This window comes from Mixophyes fleayi, chromosome 4 (genome assembly GCF_038048845.1).
Source record: "Mixophyes fleayi isolate aMixFle1 chromosome 4, aMixFle1.hap1, whole genome shotgun sequence".
NCBI lineage: Eukaryota > Metazoa > Chordata > Amphibia > Anura > Limnodynastidae > Mixophyes > Mixophyes fleayi.
The window spans coordinates 133,211,794-133,223,973 of NC_134405.1; the positions used below are offsets into that span (position 1 = coordinate 133,211,794).

Below are 12,180 nucleotides of genomic sequence, written 5' to 3' on the forward strand. Positions count from 1 at the left end.
CACTTTTGGTAGATATTAACTACTGCATACTTGGAACACCCTACAAGAGCTGTCATTTTGAAGATACTTTTACCCAGTCGTCTAGCCATCACAATTTGGCCCTTGTCAAAGTCGCTCAGATACTTACGTTTGCCCTTTTATCCTGCTTCCAACGCATCAACTTCAAGCACTGATTGTTCACTTGCTGTCTATTATATTCCACCTTGACAGCTGCCATTGTAACAATATAATCAATGTTATTCACTTCACTTATCAGTGGTTTTAATGTTGTGGTTGGTCAGTGTATATTACTAACAGTTTGTTCTATCACCATAGTAATCTCTATCATGCACATTCTCTATATTTTTTATCTTGTTATTGCTGTTATTTGGTAGGGTTGTCTATTGAGCACCTCTTTTATAGTTTTGCTGACTATCTCTTTTCCATTGTGCCTCTCAGCAAAACACTCTCTTTCTAGACTTATTTGAGCAGTTAACTAGTCTTTGGTACAGTATATTTGTGTGCATTTCATATAGAAGCTTACCTGTGTTGTGGTAGTATGACTCCCATATAGTTCTAACTTGGGGTTTCTTAGAGTGCAGGACACTGATCTATTCATGAGACGGGGGGCACGGAGGTCTGTCCCAGCAAGACCACTTCTGAGATCTGTCCCTGTGAGACTACTCCGGACTGCTGAGTCCTGAACCCCAGGGAAACTGGGGGACCTGCAACAGAGCGCCATTAAGATGGAGACATAAGTACAGACAAAGAACTCCAGTTAATGTGGCTGCTACAAACAGACAGGTGCTTGATGCAGGAAGAATATCTGACATCCCGAGAGAACCTAAAGCTGGCCAAGCAGAGAGCCATTCTTTCAGGTAATGTGGAAATTTTCAACAAATTTGCCTGTGATGCCTCCAAGTGTGAAGCAAAAAATACCAGCAATCCTGATATATAATTAGAGCTGTATCAAACAGATTTTTATCAAGCATGTTGGTAAATATGGTAAGCTGGCTGCATGTGCGAGGGCTCAATGGACAACAGCATAGATAAGGCCCCACATGATCAGATCATGCTTGGTCACAGAACAATCAGGTCTGCTTGTGGCCACCAAAATCAGATATAAAATTGGTCATTCACCAATCAAGTCATATTACCAGATCTACCCTGTTGATAATGAATGAGCTATCGACAGACAAGAAGGGTTTACTAATGAACTGAAAAACCACAGCGTATATGCAGCTCAATATAAAAGGGAAGCACATGGATTTGTGGCCATGATGGTGGCATCTGAAGCACAACAAAAGTATGCTTTGGCCTATGGGAGGGGTTGGATGGATTGAGGTCATTCCTTGCTGAGTACAGATCAGGTGCAGGACTGTGCCCCCTTTTGCACCCACATGTAAAAAAGAGAATTTGTTTTGCAGAATGAGATTATTTAAAATAGATAAAAGGGTTAAGAAGCCAAGTTTACAGGGGCACCACTTGCTTTGTGGAAGGAATTTTTCCATCACCTCTAAAGGATGCGGGAGATCTGTTCTCACCCTTATACATTTAATATGACGCATCTTGCACCTTCCAGTTGCTCTTTTATGGTAAAGCACATTTTTTTCTTCAAATACTCAAACGGGCACATTTAATAATGACAGTCCTGATAGGCGATGCGGCCGCCTGTGCGCCCCACGGTCTGAGACTCGCCAGCCCGCCTCTGGCTGTATGCACTCAAACTCGGAACACTCTTACTGTAAATTGACTATGGCCAGACCCCCCTTCCCAGCCCAGTTCACTCCCCAAAATAGTAGGCTGTAGTAAGTGACCTTTGCGTATGCAGTCGAAGCGGACAGGGCTGAGCTTTCTGTCATATGGACCGGTTGTGAGCATGTGCAGACTGATTTTAGATGATACACTCAAAATGAGCAAATACATGCCTTAATGACTCAGGCCGTGAGAGAAGGAAATTAATAGAGAATGTAAGTGATGTGAAATAGTGGCTGTAAAAGTAAGAACACTGTAAGATGTGTAAAGCGTCGCTTAACATGTAGAAGCTATTTCAATAACTGTTAACAATAATAAATAATTAATATTAATAAGATACTTACTTGGGCACTGGGGAGAAGATGCTGAGTCCAGCTCGAAATCTTTTAATACTGCCACTGACTCTGAGCCACCGTAGCCTTCTCTCCTGCTGTGAGCGTAAAACCTCATTACTGAGATACCGCCACTGATGAGAGGAGAAGAGGGACAGGATTCTGTCCGTGAAGAATAAATGGGGGCAGCCAGACGAAAAGGGAGTGGGGCAAGATAATGATAGTACACAGAAAGGGAACAAAGAGGAAGCCAAAAGTGATAAATGCACCACGCACCAACGCGGGATGTCAGTGCATTGCAAAGGAGAGATTACAAAAATGACGAGGGGGAAAGGCATGGGATTAGTAGAATGGTAGGGGACACAAGATGGAGTGAAACAAAGAAAGTGGAGGGGAGTGAAGGGGAGAGAGGGGGAGAGAAAGAGAGAGAGAGACAGAGAGAGAGAGTTGTCAATTTATATTGAACTTAAAATTCTTATGTGTCTCCAATAAGCATTCTCATGGATTCCTCTATTTTCCTTCATATATCTTCCTTCTGCCTGTCTATCTCACCCTTACACTTACTTCTTTAACTGAATTCCCAGTCCAAAGCCATCTCTGTTTGATGGTTGAAAGACATCAATGGTGGGCTCTGCAGGGAAAATACAGAGACACAGAAAGTTGGTTGTATGAGGCAAACCAATGGGTACATGTGTCAACCCTTCTAAGTAGGAAAAATGAGGTGTTGCCCATATCAACCAATCCGATTCTAGATATAATTTATTTAGTACATTCTAGAAAATGATAGCTAGAATCTCATTGGGCAAGAACTCCACTTTTACTTTTTAGAAATTTAAAACATCTACCCTCAAGTGTGTAAATACAGCCAGAGTTACCTATGCAACTACTATTAGACCCAGCAGTAGTCCCTGGACCCATGAGAAAAACATGCCTCCCAGATCCCCTTGATTTTGACAGCAGGAAACCAAAAGGAATATAGGCACCGGACCCGTTGGGATTGCTCTTTTAATGTCGGCATTGTAATTGGCGACAGTGTGAATGTCGACAATCACACTGACGACAATGTCCACCTGTCAGCACAATGCAAGTGACGGCATTTAGCCAGCTGACATTTTCATGTCGGCAGGTTAAGTGCCGACATGTACACTGTCGGAATTAGGTACCCTACCCCGTGCAAGCATAGGCTGAGTACAGTAAGGTCATGTTCACGTATATTCAAGACAATCAGACAAGAATGCACCCCCAGAAAAGCCTTTTTGTAGGTGTATTTCTTGTGGGTACTGGAGAGCTGGTGTAAAGGTACACAATGATGATGATGACTAACAGTAACACTAGCTAGCTGTTTAGCTGATTGTGTATTGACCTCTGCAGCTGATAGCACTTAAATCGTTAGCATTGTAAATTAAGTCATGCAAATAGACAGCTACGACTTCATATAATATAGCTGCTAATGATTAATGAGTGCTATCAGCTAAAGGGTTCAATATGCAATCAGCCAATCAGAAGCAGCTAGATAGTGGCGCTGATCCTCATCACTGTATATCATTGCATCTGCACTCACAACAGATACACTTCCTAAGAGGCATAAATATACAGACTTGTTATGCCTGGCACAAATACTAATGTTTTTGAGCTGGACGCATCTTTAGATGTCTCGAATTCAAAATATGCACAAAAATACGCTTTTTTATGTGTGTCTTTTCATTTGTATGTTCAGAGTGCAAATGTATCCACCTCTAAATGAGCCGTGTCACTTGTATATTAGGGCACTGTAAGAACAAAAGTATCGTACCGCAGCCGTCTATTCACATTATTTATTTGACATTTTCATGTGGACTACTGCAGGGCAGGGAAAACAAAATATGTTTGTATTTAATTTAATTTCATCTATATATTTTGTGTTTCATTAGATTTTCTATTGAAAATGTGACTTTAGCATTTATCAATAACTGTCAAGACAATGTTCTCTCTTGATTACATAAACTTCATTACATTAGTATACTGAAGCTCATCTAGAGGGGGAAACACATGGTCTCAGAGAACACGCAGGAAAAGCCACATGTAAATAAAGCGTATCCATGTGCATATATTGAGTCAGACATCTAAAAATGTGACCAACTTAAAAACAGTAGCATCTGCACCAAGCGTACTTTCACCCACAATAGTGTAGAGATAGCACACATATGTGGCTTGACAGTGGTGGTAGTAATTGCTAAAGGCACATTACCCTATTTGTACACAATATAAAAAAATACAATAAAGTGTCATATACACAAGGGAAACTATTGTCTTGACAGTGTTAGTAATCAATGTGGAAGACACATTTTCAATATAAAATGTAAACAAATACAAACGCAAATAAAAAATACAATTTATGGGGCGTGGCTGGGACGCCATACTGGACGGGCACACATGATGGGCTCTCCTCTTCTCAGGTCATTAATAGTACCGAATATAGGGATTTCCACACCCGCTACGCTGCTCCCTAGTGAGGTCTGCCTTACCGAAACCTCCTGTGGACCTCCCGGCTAGTTTCTAGCACTCCAACACTCTGAGTGCCGGTCCCCGCTGCTGTCCACGTGGCCCACAGATTAATTCTCCTACCGCACGCACTATGGCCCTTCAGCATTTTAGGCGCCTTGGGCGGATCTTGTTTTCCTGCAGGAAATGCTCTTTAAGATTCCCCACCCTCAACTGACATGCAAGACATACCCACACACTTATTATGCATCCTCTGATAGTAAACAAATAGGTACTGCCATCCGTATACATCACAACATCCCTTACTTGCTTGAATCTCTTTTTGCTAGGCAGATATCTAATAGTGGTTGAATCTTTAGGACGCACCAAGCTCACCCTAGTTTCCTTGTACGCTCCTAGTGTGGAACAAGGTACTTTCTTCTCCGCTTTTTTTGAACAGCTCTCCTCCCTGGCCCAGGGCCAAGTAATTATAGGTGGCGATTTTAACTCCACGCTAGACCCCGGGATGGATCGTTCCTCTGTGTCCTCCTTCCATTCTTCCTCACACCAAGAATCTAGAACCTTGGCATTCCTCATCAAATCCTACGATTTTTATGACGCTTGGCGCCTCACCCATCCTTCAGGTAGACAATATACCCATTTTTCAGCCTCTCACAACATTCACACTCGCATTGATCTTATTCTCATTGATTGCTCCACCACTCAACAACTAATTGACTCGGACATTCTCCTGGTTCCCTGGTCCGACCACGCCCTGGTTCTTCTCTAAACTGCCTACCCTCGCCCTCGTACCGCTCCCCCCAAAATGGTGTCTTGATGACACCCTACTTCTAAAACCTGACCAGGTCACCGCCATTTCTGTCTGATTAAAGAATTCATCTCCTCCCCGGAAATCTCCTTTAGGAAGCACATAAAGCCTCTATACAAGTCACGCTTATTGGCCTATCCGCTGCTCGTCGAAAGGCTGAAATCATTTGCATCCTGGAACTTGAATCACAAATTGCACCTCTCACAGCTTTACATGAACTCTTTCCAAAACGCAAGACTCGCCTCAAACTTATCACTCTACGGGGGCAATTACAATAGCTTCTCTCCAAAAATGCTGCCAAAACTCTTCAATGGCTCCACCAAAAATTTTATGAGAGGAGCGAACGAGCAGACAGACTGCTAGCCAGAAACTACTAGATAAACGCACCCGTAATCGTATCTCCTCTATTAAGACTCAATCAGGGTACCTTACTTATGTTCCCAAACACATAGTTGATATCTTTAGAGACTTCTACTCCTCTCTCTATAACCTCCCACCACAATTTTCAGATCCCATTTCTTTACAATCTAAAATTAGAGACTTTTTATCTTTTATTGCTCTGCCCGCACTTACCCCCGCTCAATCTAATTACTTTAATGAACCTTTGACAACCGATGAAATCGTCCGAACAATTAAAAACCTCAAAAATTCGTTGGCCCCCTGGCTCCTAAAATTCACGCTTTCACATCCCATCAAATCGCTTCTTTCAATACTTCCAACTCCGACACTTACATGACATTATTCGACGTACAGTCGTTGATATACATTTAACCTCCCCTATGGTCTACTTCTGTCATGTCCGCTCCTCTTTTAGGGGCCTTATCTCTACATTCTATCGCCTCATTGTAAAACACAAATGCCCCCCTAAGGACCCTCATGAACTCAAATGGGAGGAGGACATGGGGGAATTGCTTCCCCCTGAGGAATGGGTTAAGCTCCTCCTGAACCTTTCTAAAATAAGGGAAAATTGACGTAAAATCTATTACTGCTGGTACTTGGTTCCTCACCGCCTACACGTGGTATATCCGGGCTCATCCCCGCTGTGCTGGCGTCAATGTGGTCGGCAGAGCACCCTGTTTCATATATGGTGGCACTGTCCGAAACTGCTTCCCTTCTGGGAATTGATCCACTGGTTAATTTTCAACATCACGCAGATCCCCCCCCCCCCCCCCCCATCTCTCTCTTATTTTTTGCTGCCTTGTTCAATTCCCAAAATATCGAAACAAACTCAGAAACTCATTACACATATTCCTGGTGTTGTTAGATGCCAAATTGCCCTTTTTAGAAAAATCCAACCCCCCCCCCCCCCGTTCCTTCTGTTATTAACCGCATTTGGCAAGTCTATTACATGGAATATGCTACTAGAATTCCTTGCCATACCCCCGTTCAATTTAATAAGGTTTGGAGTCCTTAGACTGAATATCATGGAGCTGCTCCTCCTTTAGCATTTTAGGCCTTTGAGTTCAAACTACCAATGTTAACACTGTTTTGGGTCCTCATCTTCTCTACACTGGTTTTCTCATCTCTATGGCTAGTGCTTTCCCCTTTCCCTCCCTCTTCTTTCCTTTCCTCTCAACCTCCTCTTTTCTCATCTCTCCCCGAATTTCTTTTTCATACCAATGATATCATGTTATTTTGTTCATAAGAAACTACACTGTGTTGTTTCACTTGTTGTGCTTGTTTCCCTTATATTGTTATTTGTAAAATTCAATAAAATATCTTTAAAAAAAAAAAAAGAAATACAATTTATATTAGATTGCATGAAATACAAACATCTGTTGTTTTCAGGGACAGTGCTACCACTAGGTGAATGTAGAAAGTCGCCTAGTACACCAAGGTTTATGGGGCGCCTTAAAGACTGAATTAGTGACATAATGTCACCCATTCAATGTTTTATTTTACTGCAGTGCCCCCATACTGGGCACCAGCTGCTGACATGGATGGGCGTGTGGGCCTTGACTATGATGCCCAAGTCTCCCAGTCTGACAGAGAAGCAGAGGATGCTGCCCCCACTGCACACAGGCAAGAAGCAGTATGGCAGGGCAGTGCCTGTGGGGAGGAATCCCAAAGGATGGGGGGTCCCCTAGGGTGCTTTCAATGGCTCTGGTTGAATCTTCTTTACTGCAGTAGTTCATATGTAAATTAAGTAATGCAAATAGATGGCTGTGACTTCAGGCTGCTAATGATTTTTCAGTACTATCAGGTGAAGGGCTCAACATGCAATCAGAAGCAGCTAGAACAAGCTGCTGCTCATCATCATTGCATATTGTTACCAGCACGCGCAAGAGATATACTTCTGAACTAAATGTATAATATTCTCCACATTCCAACATTCTATTACCATGCCTGTCTATCATTCCATGGATTGGTAAACTTTGTGGGATGGCAAAAAATGTTTACAGCTGACATAGTAAGAACTGTTTCAGATGCTCCTGTGTAGTTGTACAGCCGATGCTGAGTATTTTCAAAGTCCTAATTGTGTTTATTGTTATCTTACTTCTCCACCTGCATACACTTGTATATACTGTATTTCTGTATAATTCTCTGCTACTACACATTGTAACTGTAAGCGTTTATGTTTTACAGGGCCGTCATTGCTTAGTGCAATATTGACATTAACATCTTTACAAAATGAAAAAAAAGGTATTAAAATAGTAATAAAAAATAAAATAAAATAAACCTGTGCATGACATCAGGACATGGCACACTTAGTAGACAAATATAGCATGTAGAAAATAAAGAGGGACAGAGACTACTCACCAGGACCATCAAGGTACTGAGAGAGGGAAAAGCGCAGGCGTAGGACTATGGGCTCTGTGCGGACTACTTTCCAGGCAGTGGCCACCTCTTCCTGCAGGAGGGGAACGAGACAGCGGTGGAAGTCAGTTATGAGAATGACAGTGAGAGGGGGAGCACTCAAGGTGGGTAAGAAAATTTCAAAGAATAAAAGAAAATAGATTAGGGGAAGGAAATGGTGAGTGAATGTCCAATGGCCTCTCTTTGTAGCATTCTAGGTTTCAATCTCCTTTTACATACAGTAATGAATGAATGGAAAATGAGAGTGAGAAAGAGGATAACCTGGAAGTGAGTATAAGAAAGTTGGGTAAACTAAAGAGCTAGAAGCTTAACACTAACAAGAAAGTACAATAGAAGGTAAAGCAAACAGAGAAGAGAAGTGGAGACTTACATCAAGGAACCCAATGTTAATGTGCAAGTCAATGTCAGCATCATCTATGGTCCCATACTCTCTGTAAAAAAAAAAGTGGATAAAAATGTAAATAAGAAATATGCAGCACAACGGATAGGAGCCAGTACAACAGAGACACACTTAAGAGTAGATTTACTAAGGCTTCTAAAAAGGAAAAGTTGAGGTGTTGCCCGTAGCAACCAATCTGATTCTAGCTATCATTTGTCTAGTACATTCTAGAAAATGATAGCTGGAATCTGAATGGTTGCTATGGGCAACACTTCCACATTTCCTTTTAGAAGCTATAGTAAATCTACCCCTTAGACTCCTCTTCTACATATGACAATGTTTTCAGTTCATTCCATACATATTTCAAATTAATGTGGAACACATCAATATAGGCAAAATTCCACAGTGTGATCTTACACATGGACACAGTCACAGTGATTTGCATTTTTAAGAAAATAGCCTGTACTTTTAGCTTCTGTTTCATATATGTTTATCTAGGCATCAGTTAATGAAATGGAGCTGAAGTTAAAGTATTGTTATTAAATAATAAACAATGCTACTTACCTTACAGATACAGCATTCTCATTGTATATTTCCTTAACAGCTTCAATATCTGCATCCAGCTGAGGGTGTCTGTACAGATCAGCACAGCAAGTGCCCTGTTATGGAAGAAAGAATTTGAATGTACGAAGAGCACATGAGTTGAAGGGACCTTGTGTAGGAATATAGAAGTAATGGTCAATGTGACAGTGTACCACCTTGTTTTCACTTGCCTAATGACCGTGCCCTGACACTTTCTGTCATGTTTTCTTTTCAGCCCACACTCGACCATCTGATGATATTGCTGTAATAACTGCAGCAAGGACTGTTCCATCTATGGGAATGTGCACAAACTTGGCAAGCAGTGCCACTAATACATTTAATCAGTTCTAGTACCCCTGCTTTGGGCCTGAAAATTACATAATTGGGCTTATTTAATAATGTGACAGAAAAACAAAGTGTATAGCTACATATATTCATCTGTGCTCTTAGCAGCTAGCCCCATCCAGCAACAAGAACTTTAGAAGCTACATATATCTACTTAATATACTCAGGGCTTATAAGTTGTTTGTAAACAGCACCTACTTTAACTTGTCATTTCTGATGCTCATTTTAGAATTGCCCATAATCTTAACAGCATCACTATTTGCTTTGTTTTTATCAACTTGTTTTGAAAATGGTACTTGTTATATAAGAAAAATATATTTTTAGTAACTAAAGACATTTTAGTTTCATCCTCATTTCACCAGCACAGATAAAAAGGCATGTTGCACACAGTTGCTCCTTACACAGCCTTATTAAATTTCCCTGACAGGGTTAGTACAGCAAGGCATTAAAGGAGTTGTTCATATACAAACACCCACACCCCTAACTAGGTAGTAACCAGGCTCGGTGTACTAGTTAGATGAGGGTCAGACTTTTAAACCCTCACTGCTTACTATTGTCGCTAGAACCACCCCATTTGTTTAGTCCTCAAGGATGTGGAGGTTTGAAATCAACAGGCAAAAAACGTAAAAGGTGTCAACAGGAGCTCTCTGTAGTTTCATAGACATCTGATTGGATGGCTGCAGCACCTCACCTCTGGGGAACTGCTATACATTCTTAAAATGTACAGTTCTTACTGTATATAGGGTGAGAGTATAGAAACCAGTATAACAGAGAATACAATGACCTGCTCTGATTGGCTAAGTGATATGTCAGCGATGGTCTACAGACGGTGCCTTCATTTGTGGCCACCAACACCTTCCTGCTTTATGCCCTATCAGTCATTTTCCCTGTTGTGTGTTCAATTGGCAGCAGCCCTTATTTTCTACTTTCCGCCCCACCAAAAGTCTGGGTTTGAGACTAAAGCTCAGCTGGTCTTAAAGACAGAACTTGATTTTATTATTTACCAGAGTACCCAACTTCCACATCACATGACCTCCTTTATAAAATAAAGGAAATCAGCAAGAGAGGGACATATAGTCTGCATCACAGGGGCGGACCTATAATATTTTTTGGGGGGAAGGGGGGCCTTTTTTGCTAACAGAAGTAGTGGGCATCCAGCAGCAGCTCACTATACTCATGTCCCTGGCGGCTTACAGGCATGCAGATAAAGCTGCTCGGCCGCGTTGATTAAGTTGAAACACAATCAGACCAGCCAGACAAGATTCTCTGCCTGCCTGAGAATGGGTATAGTGAGCTGCCGCTGGATGCCAACTGCTGCTAGGGGGAAGCGATTGCCCCGATCAACCCCCCCCCCCCCCTGGAGCCGCCCTGCTGCATCACGTGGTCTCCCTCCTTCATCCACAGAAAGGAGCTGAGTGATTCCTATGTATCACATTAAAGCAATGTAAGGATTTTTTAGGCAGGGATTTATTGGTCATTAGAGTAGTAGTGGGACACTGGTACTTCCAGCGAGGGGTGAGTGGTAGATTTAAGGAGTATCTTGTATGAAGGTTGAAGGACATGGGGAATTTGAAGAGTGAGTGGGCAGCTGAGTGTTGGTTTAGGGCAGGTTTGTGGTGAATGGGGCTGGAAAGGGCATATCATTTAGGGTGGGTGGAGGGGTATGAGTGTCTTTGGGAAATCTGAAGAGCATTTTGGAGTAAACGTGGGATTTCTTCTAAGGACATGTGGTGTCTCTTACTTTGATTAAATGTTTGATTAATTGTTTTCACTTATTACCAAGAGTAAAGACATTGTGTGGCCCTTATGAGGATTAGAGTGCCACACGAGTGGCCCTTAAAGTGTATTATACTATCATATATATATTATATATCGCTGTGATGTATAAAGAGAAACAGATAGTAAAAAGTATGTTGCAGCATTATTTGTTGCTCATGTTGCTGCTTTTTCATTGATAAAAGGCAATGATAATAATTGGCACAGATATCTCGAGGAATGCTTTGAGCTGCTTCTGAATCATTTTTTGATTATCCAGAGCTATTCTGACATTCAAGGAAGACAATTTAATACAATTCACCTTTCACATCAAAATATTTTTTGTTGAGACCCATTCCACTTGAAAAGCTTAAACACCTAGCACAAAATATTACAGAATGGAGCGTGAAGTTCAGGGGATGTGGCAACAGGTCACCTACTTACGTTGCTGACTCAAAGCTTAGTTATAATATGAGTGATTGAGACCTATGGTTAGCAGCATACTGCTATACACAGCATGATGACCAAAACATAGAGCAAGTTGCTATCAAAGTCCAACTGGCACTTTAAAAAAGCTTCTTGTGTAACAGGAACAATTGTGCCAAATGTTGCTCAGCTTGTGCTTTCTGCCCTGTTCACCGCTGTGGAGCAGATGGTAGTGCGCTTTCCACATAGGGGTACCATGGGTAATTTTTTTTTTTATCACACTGATAAAAAGCATTCTATCAATTGTTAGTGTATTCAGATGTTTATATTTGGGAAGGAACTCCTCACAGTAGAATCCTCCAGATTGCAGTTATCAATAGTCAGTTTGAAAAGGTACAGTATCACAATCACTTCTTTAGAAATAAACGAAATAAAGAAAACACATAGGGCCTCGGGTAGAGTTAGACGCATTTTACATAAAATGCGTCCAAGATGTAAAATGCATCCAAAATACATTAAAA

The 12,180-nt window shown here is 41.5% G+C and overlaps 1 protein-coding gene across 2 annotated transcripts in view; it reads right to left on the reverse strand.

Annotated features, from left to right (window-relative positions):
- Nucleotides 1-12,180, reverse strand: part of PARP6 (poly(ADP-ribose) polymerase family member 6) — a 45,337-nt gene that overhangs the window by 18,416 nt on the left and 14,741 nt on the right. For both annotated transcript variants that reach the window (XM_075208335.1, XM_075208334.1), the window contains exons 4-9: nt 9,116-9,210; nt 8,543-8,603; nt 8,116-8,206; nt 2,631-2,697; nt 2,079-2,228; nt 524-704 (exon numbers count right to left, since the gene is read on the reverse strand). In XM_075208335.1, coding sequence (XP_075064436.1) covers nt 524-704; nt 2,079-2,228; nt 2,631-2,697; nt 8,116-8,206; nt 8,543-8,603; nt 9,116-9,210 — 645 coding nt within the window. The remainder of the gene's footprint in view (nt 1-523; nt 705-2,078; nt 2,229-2,630; nt 2,698-8,115; nt 8,207-8,542; nt 8,604-9,115; nt 9,211-12,180) is intronic.